Consider the following 18,975-nt stretch of genomic DNA (forward strand, 5'->3'; position numbering starts at 1 on the left):
GGCTTATCAGCTGCTCCCTCACTTGCTGTACTGTTATCAGCCTGGCCTAGTTCACACATACACACTCTGTGCCCCTTTCTGTTCACTCTCTCTCTCTCTCTCTCGCCCTCAAACACACAAACACACGCACAAACTCGGGAATGAATGTTATGGGGGCTTATCAGTGTCCTTCGGGGCCTGGCAGCCACTTCACAGACTCAGATCGCAGCACTGAGGCCGCAGAGACAAACCTATGTGAGCAGAGTGCTGATGAACACAGGCTGTGCGCTGTCAGAGACGCTCTCTATAGAAGCTGCAGGCTGCAGGGCACGCTCACAATGAACATACACACTCACGATGAAAGATACACACACACACACACACAAAGCACAATGACTGCCAGAGGTGGCTACCACTATAAGGACAGAAACAACACAAATACAGATGTTTATTTGGGGGGCTGAGATATCACTTCAGCAAATTCAAATCTTCATTTTTTTTTTTTTTACTGCTATGAAACAAAGAGCGTGGCCCTTGTGTGTTTTCTGCTACACGTATGAAATCTTAAAGAAGCATGGCAGCGTGCCACTTTTACACCCAGAGCCGGATTTTCAGGTTAGGATGTGAGAAGTAGCTGTTCATTACAAGAATATTATGTTTAACTGTGCTACAGTTTCCAAACAGATGTAGGGGGCGGAATTAACACAGTAAATATTCAGAGAGAAATCAGTTTCTCTCAGTTCAAGTCAAAGTAACTTTGAGTTAGACTCAACTATCTCTCTCCATGGGAGCAAAAAAAGCTTACACTCCAGAGGGAATCTTGTTTTTGTTTTTTTCAAAGGCCGGGCCGATAAACGATCAGTGATTGGACAAAAATTGATCTGATGATTAATGAGTCACAACCATCGCAAAAAACTTTATCATAATTGTCATTTTTAAGATCAACAACCAATGTTGAAATGCATTTTACTTGTATATTATGCATGGGATTTTGTTTTTGTTTTACATAGTTCAATTATAAATTATCAAATATTTTATTTGTTTTTCATGATGACACAAATTCACTTCAATGGAGCTGTGGTGTCATGTCATACATTAAACACACAATTTGGAAAGAGGTTTATGATTTACAGCATTACTTTTTCACTCAAAAGACAAAACACTTCAGAAGTTGTAATTGTTCAGTTTTGTGTATGCAGAACATTACATCCACCTCACTAACTTTAAAGTCTTACACTCCTTTGTGAAGTTAACCGTCTTCTGTAATTCCTTTCATGCGTCAATTGTTGAGCTCCAAACAAACTGCAAACATCAGAGGAAGCGAAAAATGAGCGCGACATCCAGAGCTGGCAGAGAAGTTGGCAGCGTTCTGGTGCAGGAACTCAGGAAGTGGTGCCTCCTTACTGAGCTGTGCTTCCTGCGTGATAACTGACCAAACATGTTGTGCCTCAATTTACACAGGCATATAAAAGAGAAGAAGCGCGCACACACACACTCTAACTCAGGGAGGATGAGACTGTTTTTACCAAACTGAGGATTCAAATGTTGGAGCTCAACGATGATTCTTTCATTGTTTGGAAGTCATTCGTTGTCCGTGGAAGATGTTCTTTACACCAAAGCTAACCGCCGATGTTATCTTTCAACTGAAAGAAGCAAAAGGTGAAGTCAGGTGTGAATTCTCAACATAGAGGAGCTGAAGGTGAGTGCCATGGTACCATCACAGTTTACGCCTTATATTAGACAGATGTGGGGGGGGGGCTCTGTAAAGCAGGTTAAAGGGGTTAAATCCCCTCAACGGCTAACTTTAGGATTTATTAGATATAAGGGAAAACAAAGCAGAAATGTTCGGAGGAAAAGAGGAAAATCAAGCGACTTAGAGTGAGTAGAGAAGTGGTTTTGTCGTTTTGTTCTCAATGTTCCCTCCAAACTCATGTTGCAAGGAATGTGCTCACCCTGAAACCTTGAACGTTGTGCAAAGACATGATGTTTCAAGTTCAATACCAGCTGCCTCCCCACTTCTTGTATACACACATACACACACACACACACACACACACACACACACACACACACACACACACACACACACACACACACACACACACACACACACACACACACACACACACACACACACACACACACACACACACACACACACACACACACACTGCTTGGGCAGGCACACATTGCAATGCAAACGCTTCCTTCCTGTTGCTGGTTTGGCCTCTTTTAGAAGCAAGATAAGAGCGGGGGAAAAAAAAGAGATTCTAAATGAAAGAAGAAAGAGAGCAAGAGTTTTTCTCCAAGACGAAATTGAAATGCTGCCTTTGGACATTTTATTAAATAGTTCATCCGGTAATCACCTGAGTCTCTGCCTGTGTGGCGCTTTCACTGTGTCTCTTACCTCCTACATCTCTCAAACTCCCTCTACCTCACACATTTGTTCTCGCTTCTGTGTTTGGCAGGTTCAGTCAGACCACAGGACAGTGCAGCAGCCCCCACTTCCTCATCGAGAACAAGTGAACACGAGTTTCCTGTGACGCCTCTCTGTCTCTGGTCAATTACTTTACTCACATCACTCCGCTGCTGTTAAGCTGTGCTGCATGGGAAGAGACCGGCCTCGTCGACTCCATCAGAGGATTTGCTCCAAAAACTGGATCTGTCGGGACAAAAGAAACAGTTTGGTTAAGGATAGGGACAAACTTTATTGATCCACCAATAATACAAATATTTAGATGAAAGCTGGGATGTTTTCACACAGTTAAAGTCGTGTGTGGGTTCAAGATATTCAGCCATGCTGCAGCAGTCAGAGCTCATCTTTGACTTTGCCAGTGATCATGTCAGCATGTCACAGGTAAATTCATGTCAGAGACAAACTTTACAAAAAGAGCTTGCATGTAATCGGATCATTTGTAATCGGTTGTTTTTTGTGTGTTTTGCAGTTGATGGGTTACTCAGATTACCCTGCGGTGATTGTGGAACAGGTTCCCCTCCCACACCAGCTCTCATATGCAGGTTTAGCCTGTGAACAGATACAGACAGAGCAGGACCACCAGCAGCTGCTCAAAGGTCAGTGCACACAGCACTCACTCACTCACTCACTCACTCACAAACAAACACACACACTTCATCTGTCACGTTCACCTTTCATAACTGAAGATCACCTGCCGCCTTGCAGTCTTTATAATGCTTATTCAGCTGCCTAACCTTTGTCAATTCTCCACTAAATGAAGTAATTATCAGGTAACAAAGAAGGCCTTGACCTACGCATGCGCAGTCACAACACTCGCACATGGAGGGTCCACCCTCGGCAAATATTCAGGAAGTGAAACAAAACATTCCTGGCTTGTGTCTGGGAAAGACAGTTAATGAATCCCATTAGGATGTAGACGTGGTCATCTCGGGCTACAGCACACATGCTATAGCTTGTTCATCACCAGTTCTGGCCATTAAAAGTAAGTTAAATCGCTGTTTCGGGTAGTTTTTTTTTCAGTTGGAGCGGCCAGTTGTAGAAGTTGGGGGCACGGCGAGGCTCGAAGGCTAACGGTTACTGCAAACAAAGACATTAACGTTCAAACTACATCCGTGTTTAATGACATTAACTTACCTGCTGTTTTTCTATAACAGTGTGTGGTTGTTTTAAGAGTTTATTTAACAGTTTTTTTTTAAAGTGTTGGAGGTGGGGACAGCAGCACTGAGCTGTAAGCTAGCAGATGTCCTGTACTGTCCATCGCACAGCCTCTCCCTCCTCACACAAATGAATGCGCCGAAACAATCCGCGTCCCTCTGATGATCGTTCACCTGTGGATGTGTTTGTCCTTCAAAGTGATCTGTCTAATAACCCACACAGCTGCCGCCCGTCGTGTGTGTGTAGACATTAAAGACTCTAAGCAGTGAAACATGAGAAACCGACTTCAGAGTTGTTGTTTTTATATTTAAAAATGTGAATTCATGAATTTTAGATGGAGTGAAAAAGTAGTTCCTGGGCAAAGGACAAATGTAATTTTTTTTTCACTGCTTGTCAATCTTCTTTTGAAGTTTAAATGCATTTTGCGTCAAATGATATACATGGATGATGAAGACTCGCCTTTTCAAACGAGCTTTTAATGAATGATTGTGACGTGTGTTCTGTTTATCTGTAGCGTATTGTTGTCTTTAGGACCTGTGTGTAACGTCACAGTGTGTGTTAGTTTGTAGGGCTGGGTGATGTGACCTCAAATCAACATCAAGATTAATTGAACGCGGGTTTCTGGAGAAATTGTTGACTCGCTCATTGGGGTATCGAGTACATTAATAGCCACTCACCTGGACATGTATGTCTGTCGTACATTTTGTCATAAAACTGTGTGAAAACTAGACAACAGAAAGGTTTTAGATCCTTTATAATAAGATCACAAATCAAATATCCATTAAGTATCTGTTCAGTGATCTTAAAGAAATGCCTTTGTTTTAACGTATCAGTGTTCCCCTGGATAAAGTCCAACTGCCAAGTAAAGCCTAATAATGTCATTCTTGTACATTTTCTTTTTGGTATAACACGTTTAAAGAAGGCAATTTGGTAGAAAATTGGTGAACAGATAAAACACATGCCTCCTCCTCCAAACAATGCTGTTCTGCTCTTCTACCTTAAACATGACAAACAGGGCACCTGCACTTTAAATTATGAATGTGGAGAGGAGTTCTGCAATAGACTTCAGTGTGAGCTTTGAACAGTGCATTATTAGTCAAGTTGTTGCTATATTATTTTTTACGGATTGACCATTGCTTCATCACTACGTCGCATGAGTTTATGAGATTTGTTCATGGTGCATATTTGAATGTCCTCTTACTCCTATATTTGAATGTCCTCCTCCACCTGCTTGAAGTTTGTTTTGTTGTCTGCTCCTCTCTCCCCTGGTGTTTGTAGTGGAGCCATGTGACAGCGGAGAGGAAGAAACCATGGAGACACTTGTTGCTGCTGACTCCCTTCTCAGCATGGACAGCCCTGACTCACTGTCACTGGAGCAACACTACTGTAAGCACACACACACACACACACACACACACACACACACACACACAGAGCCCCTCTCCCCCCCCGCAGTTTGATGCAGGACATGTCTGACTGGGAACTGTTATTTTTAGACATGGCGGTCAGAGTGCTGTTCTCTTTCATTACATCTGTTTATTCCCTCCTGCAGCCCAGACCTTCCTGCCATCACTGGGTGATGTTATCACTTCGCCTGTTACCCAGGTGACCGTGTCAGCAGAGGGGATTGTGGGAGCATTTGACCAGCCGCAGTGGCACTCTCTGCACACGGGGAAGCCTGTGTCACAGCTGCCGTCCAGAAAAAGAGGTCAGTCCTTTTCTGGGTTATCAGCTTATCTGAAACTAAATCATGGTTAGCATTTCTGTTTCTAAATGATTGCTTATAAGAGGCCTTCCTTTCGCTACTGCTCAGGGAGAAAACTTCGACATAGAAGGGCAGAGTCTCCCACACCAGACATCACAGTGAAGAAGGACAAATACAACAAAGGTAAAGTCACAAAAACAAATGGACGTACGTCTCATTATGTCCGTGTGATGACCGTTTGATACAAAAACAATCTGAGACCGACCTGGAATCATTTCAACAACACTTTTCGAACGCTGTGCTCGATGTGCCGTCTGAGTAACTCAAGGGCTGCTGCGGTGAAAGATGCACCCGAAAATGAAACTACTGTGTCGATAAACCTGACTCGATTGTGACATCTGAACAATGAAGATATTCCCAGTCTCTTTCTCCCAGAAGTATTTTTAATTTTGAGAGTTCTGTCAGCTCTTTGAAATCTGTGATTACAGTAGAGCGTGTTCAAATCAAAGTTCCTCATTTCATCTTTTTTCTCAATGTAGGAGAAAGCACATCTGTCTCCTGCTCACCTGTCCAACAGTGACCACATGTTCGGTTTTCTTTTTCTCAATGATTTTTTTTTTGTGTGTGTCTTCATGTTTCTATTGTCAGTTTGTGGTATCTGGTGAGGATCTGTCTCTGCTTTCTATACCTGACAGTAGAGAGATATTCTGCTCATTCATCATCTCTTTTTAGGGCCTGATAATACTGTATAATATTCTCTCTCTCTTTCTCTCTCAATTTTCACTTTAATTCTAACAGCTTTATTGGCATAAATCTAAATCAAAAACTACTTAACAATAATCATCATTTTTGAAAAGTATATATATTTTTTACAATAACTTAAAGAATAGTACTTTTTTGTAATGTATAATTTTAAAGTGTTTGTATGGGTTTATCACAAGTGTTGTGTGTGTTTAGGTTCTGACAGGCTGTGATGAATTTTGCAGCTTTCATTTCACAATGTTTCTTCCCCCCCCCCCCCCCATGCGGTCAGGTGTGGTAAAGTTTTGTAACCACTTTGTTTGTCACTCAAACTTTCTCACCCAGTTTATGATAAATGGACTTGAGCTTTTTTAGTCTTCTGACGACGCAAAGCGCCAGCCGCACAGCTGCCCCAAAACTGTGAAACTGGTTTAAAGAAGAGATCCTCATTCTGCATTACCTTTATTTGTTATATAGTACACCTGATCTGATTGAAAATGTAGCTCTGTTTGTGCGATGCTAATCACTTCCCTGTTCAATGCTTTTGTTAGATTTCCTAACAGAGGAAGCATAATTTGTTTTCTGAGAAACGTATTTGTGAAACAGAGGAGAAAACGTGATTAAACTGACACAGCAGGGGGGCGAGTGTTTGATAGGGGCAAGGCTTCAAAAGCAAAACAAGTTATAAAAAGAAAACCATTACTAGTGCAGCCAGAAAGGCACAAACAAGTTTTCATTCTGTCTTTGATAACTTTTAAGCCTCCTGCTGTTCTCCTACAGTACATGGCCCTTCCGTTAAATGTGCTGTCATGTTTGGAGAGAAATCACTTTCACACTTCTGTCCAGTGTTTGTTTTCCACAAAAGTCCTTTCCTAAAATCTCCTTCCCTAACACACAGATGAAAGCTCGAATGCCTCAGATCGAGGGATCACGGGGGATCAGTTACATTTGTGACGCACCTTTTTTCTTAAAGTTCCTTTTTCCTGTCTTTGTGTTTCAGGAGGAAACACACTGTACCTGTGGCAGTTCCTGATGGAGTTGTTGCAGGATCGACAAGTCTGCCCCCGCTACATTAAATGGACAAATGCCAACGCAGGAATCTTCAAGCTGGTCAACTCTAAAGCAGTGGCCAGGCTGTGGGGCAAACACAAGAACAAGCCAGACATGAATTATGAGACAATGGGCCGAGCACTCAGGTACCAAAGGAAGCCCTCAACTCAACAATGGCATCTTAACTTGGTTATGTCTGTGAGTCTCCATCCATGGTTTTACCTTTGTGTTCATGCAGGTACTACTACCAGAGAGGAATACTGAATAAGGTTGAAGGCCAGCGTCTTGTCTACCAGTTCACCTCTCTGCCCAAAGACATGATTTATATCACAGACGGAGACGGCACCAAAGAAGAAGAAGAGGACGACGAGGATGGTGTGAGCGATAACTCTGATGACAGCATGATACCTTCCAGTGACCAATCCGTCGAGGAGGAAGATTCACACCCGCCACAAAAGAAGACGTCAACCGCCTCTGTCAGAGCCCCGGCCACCCAGCGGAGCAGACCTCCCAGACCCTCTGCCCAGAGAGACACCGTCCTGCGGCCCACCAACTCCAGCCTGATCCAGGAGCAGCATTTACCCATCGTGTCTGCGGAGATGCTGCGGACCCTCCAGAATTTGCAGAAGGTCCAGTCGCTGCAGCCTGGAGGTCACGCCTCGGTCTTTCAGACGGCTCAGCTGCTGGGGAGTCTGTGTGAGCAACAGGCGGCTGCAGAGGGCGCCGTGGACGGTCAGGATGAGATGTCACAGCAGGGACAGAAAACCTCCCAGGTGGAGACTCCACAGCTGGTGTCGCTGACCAGCTCTGACCAATAATGAAAAAAAAAAGACCAAAACCAACTGCCCCCAAACACACGCACGCACACACGGACTCTCCACTCACTCAGGACCAGTTACTGAGCCGCTCTTCGCTGTGGCTGCACACCAGGGTCTTTATATCAGAAGTCTGTAAAGCCTGATTTACACTCTTGTGTTGAATCTATGCAGAGCCTATGCTTATCATGCAACATATAATGAAGTCGTTGATCGAAGAAAATCTAACACAAAATACTTTGTAAGTTTTACGCTTTCAGTTTGTGTTCAATTTGGCAGTAGACAAGGCAGTCGGTCTTATTTCTTTGCTTAGCTTGTCTTATACATGTACATACGTACAGTATGTACATATACATACGTATGTAGGGAGTGTGTTCTGACAGAAAGTCTCATCCCCCCCGGTCAGGGAAATGGAAAACCCATTGTGAATATTTGCTGTGGAATATGTAAAAAAAAAAAAAAAAAGGCTTTCTTCAGCCTTTTCTAAACACTCGTCTGACACCTTCCCCTGACTGCAGTAATGTGGATTAGGAATAACTGTTGACAACAAGATAGACTATTTCTATACAGTCTTGTTTGCTTATACAGCTCAGAAAAGGGCATCAGTATAAGTTTACATCGTTTTCAGAAGCAGCTAAAACCTCCAAACAGGTTGTTTTGTATTTTTTTTATTTATTTGTGGGACTTGGTGCCGTTATTGCATAGGGCTGTATAAGAGCTATTAAATACTTGCATTGCAACACGGTAAATTTGATCAGATCATGTGCATTTAAACATTGAGACTGGCCATCCCTCTTCGCGTCCAGCCATTAGCACGACACAGCTCCCTATTTAGTTCAGGTGTGAAGCTGCCAAATGGACCAATGACAGCCGTTGAAGTCTGTGTCACAGCTACACATAGCTCCATCCCTCTTTAAGGTATACGCCAGGCTGCTGTGTTGATTCAACACCAAAATGTATATCAGGAGAAAGAAAAAAAGAGTATTGATCCAAGATTCTTTTTTTATGACGTTGTAGCAAAAGTCTTTCTAGATCACTGCATCCCCCTGATGTGTAACTAAGCAGGAAATTGGCAAAAAAACAAAAATCAAAAACCGTTTACTTTCCAAGGAGAGGCGGACTTTAAAAGCTCTTGCCCTTTTTTTTCTCAGCCTGAAGTTCTCTAATGCCATGAAGTAAACGTGACACCAAAGAGGACAGACATGCACTGGAACCTACTGCCTCACTGCACCTTCTGCGGACACTTCCTCTGCCTGCACTTCAAGCGTTCAGCTCACCACACTGTGCCCCCATTTTTCTCTGCCTTTACTCTCGCCGTCTCCCACTCTGTATCTCTCTGTTTTACCATCGCACGCTGAATCATTCCTCTGCCTTGAGCACAGCTTTGCACTAATGTTTACCTCTGCTGTATGTTTCTTCTCTTAAGTGCCTGAAGCTGTCATCCATCCTGTCCCTGCTTCCTCTGTGTCTGCAATCATGAGGTTATTGAGGGAAAACATTCCATATTATTATAACTGCTTTTTTATTATTTGTTTGGATTATGAATATGTTTGTGTTGTGAAATGTTGAAAACAAGGGATCACTGTTATTTTTAAAATAGTACTTTGGCACTGCTGCTGCTGTTTATAGTTTGTGTATCTACACAGTGGACCTGTCTTTTGTTGACAATCACCAGTGAATTTGGTTTTGTAGCCTTTTATTGAGCTACTGCCGAGTAAGATGCTTTCTGGTTTAGCCTCTCTGCTATGCACACTATCTGTTCAGTTATGACACGTATAAATGCATATATGGACCTCTGAAGCCTTGATATCTCAATGTGATGTGTGTTATATACTGGTTATCTGTGATCATGCTTGACTTTGTGCCTTGTTGCCATTTTCTCCCTCAGGGTTGTAAGAATGTTGTTGTATACTATATGCAAGGCTGAAAACAGCTTTCCCTTTAAAATGAAGTCATGCTAGCTTGTTTATGTTAGCTTAGCCTCACAATTCCAGAGCTCACCTCACTCCGAAAGAAGACTGTGCCTGTATGATTTAGGTTGGCTTTTGTGACGCTAAATGTTAAGATTTGTGCCTTTACGTTGAAGCCCTATGCAAAACTGATTTCACTTTACTTCAGAGTAAACCCTTTTTTTCACTCCCCTCCCTTTGCACTATCAGGAGGTCTCTTGATACTGTAAAGTTTGCTGGTATGGATTTGTAAACATGTAGCAAAAGGGAGAGGTGTACTTTCTATTGCTTTGTTTTGCTCTGTTTGCTTTTGTGCAGTCAGAAAATATAAAAAAAAAAAGACACAAAATGGTCGCTATATAAGAAATAAATGTAATTTTATCATTTCATCCCTTCTCTTTTCTTCACCCCACACTTGTCTTTCACCAGTATCTTTGGGTAAACTCAATCTAACACATTCATCATGTAGTATACTTTAGTACAGTAATACTACTGTTTTTATTTTCTTCAAGTTTGTTAAATGTTTTAAGTTACAGCTCCTCAACAACTTTTAGTGCTTGATACTACTGTTGCGATTTGGTCCCATACCAGTGGAATTGAATTTCTTACATCACGTTCTAACCTTTATCATATGGTGTGTGTGTATATATATATATATATATATATATATATATATATATATATATATATATATATATATATACTCAACAAAAATATAAACGCAACACTTTTGTTTTTGCTCCCATTTGTCATGAGATGGACTCAAAGATCTAAAATTCATTCCAGATACACAATATTACCATTTCTCTCAAACATTGTTCACAAATCTGTCTAAATGTGTGATAGTGAGCACTTTTGCTTTGCTGAGATAATCCATCCCACCTCACAGGTGTGCCACATCAAGATGCTCATCAGACACCATGATTAGTGCATAGGTGTACCATATACTGCCCACAATAAAAGGCCACTCTGAAATGTGCAGTTTTGTCTCACAGCAAAATGCCACAGATGGCGCAAGCATTGAGGGAGCGTGCAATTGGCATGCTGACAGCAGGAATGTCAACCAGATCTGTTGCTCGGGCATTGAATGTTCATTTCTCCACCATAAGCCGTCTCCAAAGGCGTTTCAGAGAATATGGCAGTACATCCAACCGGCCTCACAACCGCAGACCACGTGTAACCACACCAGCCCAGGACCTCCACATCCAGCAGGTTCACCTCCAAGATCGTCTGAGACCAGCTACTCAGACAGCTGCTGAAACAATTGGTTTGCATAACCAAAGAATTTCTGCACAAACTGTCAGAAACCGTCTCAGGGAAGCTCAACTGCATGCTCGTCGTCCTCATCGGGGTCTTAACCTGACTCCAGATCGTCGCCGTAACAGACTTGAGTGGGCAAATGCTCACATTCGATGGCGTCTGGCACGTTGGAGAGGTGTTCTCTTCACGGATGAATCTCGGTTTACATTGTTCAGGGCAGATGGCAGACAGCGTGTGTGGCGTCGTGTGGGTGAGCGCTTTGCTGATGTCAATGTTGTGGATCGAGTGGCCCATGGTGGTGGTGGGGTTATGGTATGGGCAGGCATCTGTTATGGACGAAGAACACAGGTGCATTTTATTGATGGCATTTTGAATGCACAGAGATACCGTGATGAGATCCTGAGGCCCATTGTTGTGCCATACATCCATGAACATCACCTCATGTTTCAGCAAGATAATGCACGGCCCCATGTTGCAAGGATCTGTACACAATTCTTGGAAGCTGAAAATGTCCCAGTTCTTGCATGGCCAGCATACTCACCGGACATGTCACCCATTGAGCATGTTTGGGATGTGCTTGACCGGCGTATACGACAGCGCGTACCAGTTCCCACTAATATCCAGCAACTTCGCACAGCCATTGAAGAGGAGTGGACCAACATTCCACAGGCCACAATTGACAATCTGATAAACTCTATGCGAAGAAGATGTGTTGCACTGCATGAGGCAAATGGTGGTCACACCAGATACTGACTGGTTCTGAGTCCCCAGACCCTCAATAAAGCAAAAACTGCACATTTCAGGGTGGCCTTTTATTGTGGACAGTCTAAGGTACACCTATGCACTAATCATGGTGTCTGATGAGCATCTTGATGTGGCACACCTGTGAGGTGGGATGGATTGTCTCAGCAAAGCAAAAGTGCTCACTATCACACATTTAGACAGATTTATGAACAATGTTTGAGAGAAATGGTAATATTGTGTATCTGGAATGAATTTTAGATCTTTGAGTCCATCTCATGACAAATGGGAGCAAAAACAAAAGTGTTGCGTTTATATTTTTGTTGAGTGTATATACGCACGCACGCACGCACGCACACATTAATGACTTACTATCAAAAGTTTTAAACTCCATCGCCCTTTTTTCACATACATCACATACTGCAGATGCTTTAGAAACCCCGGTGGCAGACAGTCCCTTGCTTGAAATGCTGTCTCACCCTAACTTCCTGCTAACCTACACGCTACGAGCTGAGGCAGGTGTAAAGCCCTTTAGGAAAGCTACAAGCCTTCATGTGAATATTGTTTATCTATTAATAAAGTCAAAAGGGATGAGTCCTCAAAGAATTCACCCCTGTACGAATGTGTGTCAATTGAGACATGAGCTCATTAGATCAATTTGTTTTTTGAACCAGTCTTCAAACATGGTAATTTCTGCTGTCATAATGGGCTTTTTTGATTGGGTGTGTATGTGACTTGTGCTGCTTCTGCAGAATGTCTCAGGTGGACACTTGATGAACTCGACTGTGTTAAAAAATTAAGCCAACATGAAAGCATAAAGATAGTGTATGAGATAGTTTATAGAGGCAAATTCAAGGAAATTAGACGATATGTTAAATATGTATTTATTTGTGTAAAATAGACGATATATATTATTCTATATCTTCAGAAGAAGACCTCTGGTCGATACTTTGATCTCCCGTCTCTGAGCCTTCACATCAGAAGACTGCTGTGACTCCTCCGGGTCGGCAGGTGGCGCAATGGCAGTGTTAGCGCTGTGCAGGCGGATGTTGACAGTCTGCTGGGCTCGTTTGGCTGCTGTCGCTATCACGTTTCAACTCACATTGCTAGAACTTTCCAGCCTGCAGAAACATTGAACACAAACTGCATCAACGCCATGGCAACCGAACGGCAAGTACATGACTTTTATCCGATGTTTCTTTATGACATTGTTTTAAAACTAAATGTGAACGACTCGTCTCTCTCTCTTTCGCTCCAGAAGCTTCTCTGACAGCTTCATAGACGAAGATCCACAGAAAGCTCTGCAGGTAAACATTAGCTTCCAATGATCAAACAGACCCGGTTTGTCTTACTAACTTTTATTCATTCTGAGCGGCTTGTTCGTGAAGTTACTGATTTGTGAAGTGAAACTGAAAGTAGCTTGCCAAGGTAGCTAACGTTTCCTGTTAGCATTAACTTAAATGATAAGTAAGATACAGCTCCCATAAATCAGGGTTTAAACTTTATAACCATTTAATTCATCAGTAGTCTGTCATGGTAACTGCTTGTACAAATTAACGTGCTTATAAACGCTGGTTGTTTTCCTTTCAACCCATTTAGCATGACAAACACTGAGTTTAATCTGTGATTTTAATTGGACATAGTTACACATTACGGTTACAAGTCTGTTACCATGACAACATTTTCACAGCACGATACTTCTTGTAATTGTAGTTGATTGATTGCATTATTAACACTATTACCACTTCCTTTTCCTTGTATACAGGCCACAAGTTTAAGGATAATCATATTCTGTCTGTAGTATTAAACAGGCTGGTAGTGATGACATAACAAAGACTACTATGAAGCAGAACTATAAAGTAATACAAAGAAAACGTTTAGTTATGTTGTGAACATAAAGTGTGTATAACCAACATTATTTTAAAACATTTGGATGGTCAGATGAAGCTCATGCTGAACGTCACTTTACATCTTGGTTGTGGTTGTAACTAATGATCTTATATGGTTGAGAAAGGAGAGGTGAGTGAGGAAATGTAAATAAAGAACAGCAGGAGAGATGGCATGTTACAAACGCAGTCAAATACCTCTGCTGTATGTTTCTTCTCTTAAGTGCCTGTCAGTCAAATGCAGAACAGCAGAAAGACTGTATGTTAAACCTTTCTTTTCTTGATGTTTACCTACAGAACAACATATAATATAATGTGGTCACGTATCATCAGATTTCCTCCTTCAACTCATATGCTATCTCTATTCCTCCAGGCGCTTAATGAGGCTTTTCAAGGAGAGTGTGACAACGCTGAGTGGTTCTGCCAGCGAGCCTATGCCCACATACTTCTCAGAAACTACAGCTGTAAGTCTACACACATATGGCGTTTTGTTTTGTTTTGGGGGATATTCTATGCTTCTATTAAGAGAGAGTCGGAAATCCAGGAGTGGGGAACGACATGCGGGAAAGGAGCCAGAGGTCGGATTTGAACCAGTGTTGCCTGAAGGGCTACTGCCTCCGCACATGGGGCGTGCACGCTAACCACTATGCTACCAGCACCACTACATATGTTTGACCAAACAGAATGGGTTTTTTAGAAATATATATTTTGTATGATTGCACTTTTTGTAGAAAATAGAAATATGTCTTAAAACTTGATGTTCTTTTTTTAACCGCTCAATAAATGAGTCAGGACAGAAAGAGTATCTATTGAACACCTTTGATTTAATGTTTAATGTTTTCTCAGTGGTGCAGTATGGATGAATGAGTTCTGACCATCATTGTGTTCTCTCGTCAGGCGCTGCTGATGATGCCAAAATAGCCCAACAGCTACAACCCAGCCTGCCTCTGGCTTTTATGCGAACAGGGTGTGTACGATGATATTATGATATGATAATGAAAATAAGGGACTGTCTCTCTCACACACACACACACACACACACACACACACACACAGGTTTTTGTTGATGCTCTCAAATCAAAAAACAAACAGACAACAAAACAACTGAAGTTGAAGTAAAGCACATGGTCTTTAGGGCTCGAGGTTTTGCGTCCTGAGTTTGTGTTCGTGTTAGTTTCTGTAGTTTTGACACATTCGCCGACACATTTGAACCAAAGTATATGAAGTCAGACTTTTCTCTCCTGGAGAGATTAGGTCATCATCCCAGAACTGTTAAACTTGTTAAAGAGCCCACAATCCAGATTTGGTGTGTCAGAGGGCGTCACTTGAATTTGAAGCAGATTATCTTATTTAAGTGTATGTGACATGTTTTTCTCTCCCACCTGCAGAATAGCAGAATACCACCTGAACCACTTTGAGTCGGCACACGCAGCTTTCACTCAGGGACAACAACTGGATGGTGAGTGCAATGTATTTTGGCCTTAAGTACAAACTCTCCATCAGCCCACTCTGTACCAACCACCAGCAGTGTCCAGCAGCGCCCTGTCTGCTTCACTCTCCTCACTGCACACAGTGCTGAAGCTCCATCCCCAAGCCTTAGGGCTCAAATACAATGCAGTAGGAAATTACACTGATGTGATTTTCAATGTAGTGAGTCCCTGGAACCCATGGGTGGGGATTTGAGTCCCTGGGATATCAGAAAAAACAAACAATTTTAGTAGTTAGAATAAACAATCAGACAATTCTCATATTTAAGACCGAGTTAGTAAAAAGACATTAAAAGTAAAAATAAATTTAAAAAAACCTTGTTTAACATCAAAAATCATTATAACATAAAAGCTAATTTTGTTGATTTTGACCATCAATAGAAAATAAAAAAATAAAAAAAGTCTGATGGTCCTTCCCCACGAAATATTGAGAGTGAACCACTTTGATTCTGGTGTTCTGCTTAGTTTTTTAGACTTTAGACGTAAGCCCCGTTTAGACGTAAGCCCCGTTTCCACACGGCAGTCCGGTACGGATCGGTACGGTTTGGTACAGTTTGGTTCGATTAAGCCTGATCCTGTTTGCGTTTCAACAGCCACCCGTGCCCTATTTGGTAGGCGATGTGTAAGCTGGAAGACATCCAGCAGTTCATCTACTCTGTCACTGTCATGTGACTCTTTATTACAAAAACTCAATCAAGCTTTGTTTGAGAGAAGGCTGTGTGCGGTGAGGAGAAATACAGATGTAAACAATCAGCTGTGTATTTAAACACGGCGGGGTTTTGTTTACTGTTGTCACACGGGAAGTGACGATTCTTTCAACCAATCATTGGACTGCAGTGTTTAGCTGGCACCCCAACGGAAGGGTCCCAAAAAGTGGGACGGTACATATCGGTTTTTTGGGAATCTTTCCCGGGGATTAGTCTATGGAAACGCCGCAAAATGCACGCCGTACCGAGACGAACCGAGCCAGACCGCTCGGTGGAAACGGGGCTTTATTGTCCCGCCCATTTTTCTTCCCGGCCCTGTTTCTGTCCAACAGACAATTCCCAACAAAGACCAGTACACAAAACACAACACGGTGTACGAAACAAAAAGTGTCCAGCAGAATCTACAGTTCACACTCTGGCCTGTTCAGCGATGCATTCTGTTCAGGGCAGCGATAAGAGCCGATCATTCTTTTACCAAGGCGGTGTAGCTCGGCCCTGAGGGGAGGGAAGAGAGGTGGCTGTGTGATGTCCTGTTCTTCTGAAGTTTATGTGCGTGGGATGGGGTGTGGGAGGCTAATTGTTCTGGAAGCTCTGATCAGTATTTTAACGACCAATTATTTATGAAATAGTTTCTGATTTTGTAAAGCGAAACGTTTCTCATTGAAATATAAAGTGTCATCTTTTCAATGGTCGTCTGATGAAAGACTGAGAGACAAGTTGACTGAAGCTCACGTTTCACAATTATCTTGATTTGAAACAGAACAAGAGGATTCAGATTCTGTATTTGTATTCAAGTTGGTAACATTTTTGTATGTGTCAGTTACCTTTTTCAATATGTCCAGTCCTGTTGATCAGTTTCTATGACCTGCTGACCGAGTCCTGACTTCAGTCATAAACTCTTCCATCTTTGTCCGTCTCCGCTCGGTCAGCGTATGTGACATCATGTTTCAACTCTCGATTCATTCTGCTCCTTATCAAAGCCTTCTTCAAAACAAGCTGTAAATACGCAGTGAGTATTAAATAAGACATAATTCAACGTTGAATACTCTGATGGTGCTGCAGACAGAGAGAGCATGTGAACGTGTTTACCTCTCAGGTCATCATGTTCATGACACCCAGCCTGCAGTCTTTAGTTTTTTTAAAGATTATTTTGGGGGGTTTCTTTGTTGCTTTTTATTAGGGACGGGACAGTGGATGGAGTATGTGGGAAAAACTCAGCTGGTTGGAGTCGAACTGTGGCCGCTCACTTTGAGGACGTCAATAGTTCGGCCCCAAGTCTGGAGTCTTTAATAGCAGATGAACGGGTCCTCCACAGGCTGAACTTGCATTCAGAAATCTGCGTGTTACATTTTTCATTGAGGACAGAGTGAACAGTTGGGACTCCCTTATCTGCAGGGCTCCTCTCAGAAAAACGTTCCTCTTACAGCGACACAGCATTAGCGCCACATCAGTCTTATTGCGGTTGGGAATGACAAACTCACCCGAGTGCAGTCCTCGGAAAACCGTCTTTTTCAAGAAAACCCACGTCAAACTTTGAAGAGGGCTGGAGGCAGTGTGAAATATGACGGGGGCGGCCACCTTGTGATTTATTTATTTTTTTTACTGTAAAATGAGTTTGTTGTTCACAATGTCTCGTTCTGTGTGGAAGAGATGAGGCACGTCCCTCGGTGCACGGGTGCTGAGTTTACTGCGTCCTTTCGGATTGAAATGCGTCAGAGAATCAGGACGCAGACGCAGCAACCTGACTGAGCTCATACAGACTCGAGTGTGCGTGCGTCCTCACTTCAGCAGGTCTTTGTGTTTCATCTGGCAAACGGATACTTGTCTTCAATGTTTTCCACAGTCGCACACTTGTTCCCAACAATTAGCTGATTGGATCTTACAGTTAAAGGACAAGAGAACAACGACCTTTACAAAGTAGTGTGTGGCCAGAACTGAAGACTCCTCACAGAGAGTATGTTTAACAGAGTTACACAACATTTCCCCCCCCCCAAGAAATCAAAGGTCACATTTCACTGTGCAATCAAAAATCTGCTAGGGACAAAAAAAAGAAACGCATGATGAGCAGCTATTTGAACATTTAGTCAAATGTTCTGCCTGGACTCTGACATCAACAGTTTCAACTTTTGTGGTCAAAGGTCAAGGTCACGTGACATCATCGCGTGTACCCTTTTTTAAATTTCAGTACATGTGACTATAGAGCTGTTGGATCTGTCTGAGAGAAGGATGCTACCCTGGCCATGAAGCGGACAATTTTCCATCGCTCCAGCCGTCATGTGCTTCCCTGTGAGAGCAGTGACATCATCACTGGAGCGACGTTTCCCTCTTAGTGACTGTGACGGGACTTTTCTCTGAAATAAATGCCTGCTGAGGAAATTACACATCGGATAATCTGACTGACATTTCAGTGTATGAACGAAGTCCTAACTCTACTTTGAGTTCATTTACTGAAAGAACAAACGGTTCGGGATAGAAGATTGAAGATGGTTTCTGCTCTGCTCACCGTGTCCACTCCTCCTCGGGACATCAGAGCGCGATGACTCAAACCTTCCATGATGCTTGTATCGCGAGAGGCCTTGTTGTTCATTATTGTCAACACGTTTGATGCCTTGCCCTGCAGTATTTGTTTTAACTGCCATTGTTGGAGGCATGGCTTCATATCTTATGTGAGCTCAAGGAAAACAACAAGCAGAAGACAGAAACAGAGTGCAACCACAGGCTGAAGAAACGTCGTCCTTTAAGATGTAAAAGACGCATGAAGAGGCCTCGGATGGACGATGTCCTCAACATTATTTCATTTGTCAACGGGTGTCATCTGTCATGTCAGGGAATTAAAAGCAGCATCACCTGAAGCACCTTATTTAATGTGACCGACGGTCCAAACATGCACAGATTCAGTTATCATGACAACAATTCAAATCCTAATTTTATTGGTCGAGTGATTAAAGCGGCTGCAGATTGTGTTTTTGTTACGGTTGCCAGTTGTGGTAGAAAATGATCCTGCATTGTTGTGTTCCTGCGTTG

At 42.5% G+C, this 18,975-nt stretch overlaps 2 protein-coding genes and 1 long non-coding RNA gene across 7 annotated transcripts in view; 2 read left to right on the forward strand and 1 right to left on the reverse strand.

Moving 5' to 3' along the window:
• Positions 1-905: 905 nt before the first annotated feature.
• LOC306826422 lies at positions 906-3,957 on the reverse strand. 3 transcript variants are annotated; one of them, XR_013779403.1, is made up of 4 exons: positions 3,590-3,957; positions 2,946-3,004; positions 2,557-2,641; positions 906-1,622 (listed from the first exon to the last, which is right to left on the reverse strand). It is a non-coding gene; the product is annotated as an uncharacterized lncRNA (long non-coding RNA). The 3 variants fall into 3 exon arrangements; XR_013779404.1 differs by having other exon boundaries at positions 2,387-2,641; XR_013779405.1 differs by lacking the exon at positions 3,590-3,957 and adding an exon at positions 3,127-3,200 and having other exon boundaries at positions 2,387-2,641.
• Positions 2,643-8,902, forward strand: LOC306826421 (ETS-related transcription factor Elf-1-like). Of its 2 annotated transcripts, XM_079347744.1 has the most exons (7): positions 2,643-2,836; positions 2,925-3,051; positions 4,889-4,996; positions 5,163-5,318; positions 5,424-5,498; positions 7,057-7,252; positions 7,345-8,902. In XM_079347744.1, exons 1-7 carry the CDS (start codon positions 2,777-2,779, stop codon positions 7,922-7,924), a joined length of 1,302 nt encoding a protein of 433 aa, XP_079203870.1. In that variant the 5' UTR covers positions 2,643-2,776; the 3' UTR covers positions 7,925-8,902. The 2 variants fall into 2 exon arrangements, with proteins under 2 accessions (XP_079203870.1, XP_079203871.1); XM_079347745.1 differs by lacking the exons at positions 2,643-2,836; positions 2,925-3,051 and adding an exon at positions 3,286-3,437.
• A 3,962-nt stretch (positions 8,903-12,864) lies between these two features.
• The window catches only part of sugt1 (SGT1 homolog, MIS12 kinetochore complex assembly cochaperone), a 37,278-nt gene continuing 31,167 nt past the window's right edge, over positions 12,865-18,975 (forward strand). The window contains exons 1-5 of one of the 2 annotated variants that reach the window (XM_079347387.1): positions 12,865-13,041; positions 13,130-13,178; positions 14,131-14,221; positions 14,655-14,724; positions 15,146-15,216. In XM_079347387.1, the coding sequence (XP_079203513.1) occupies positions 13,028-13,041; positions 13,130-13,178; positions 14,131-14,221; positions 14,655-14,724; positions 15,146-15,216 (295 nt within the window). In that variant the 5' untranslated portion in view covers positions 12,865-13,027. The remainder of the gene's footprint in view (positions 13,042-13,129; positions 13,179-14,130; positions 14,222-14,654; positions 14,725-15,145; positions 15,217-18,975) is intronic. The other variant, XM_079347388.1, reaches the window with a different exon arrangement.

Source organism: Symphodus melops, assembly GCF_947650265.1.
Source record: "Symphodus melops genome assembly, chromosome: 7".
NCBI classification, from domain to species: Eukaryota; Metazoa; Chordata; class Actinopteri; order Labriformes; family Labridae; genus Symphodus; species Symphodus melops.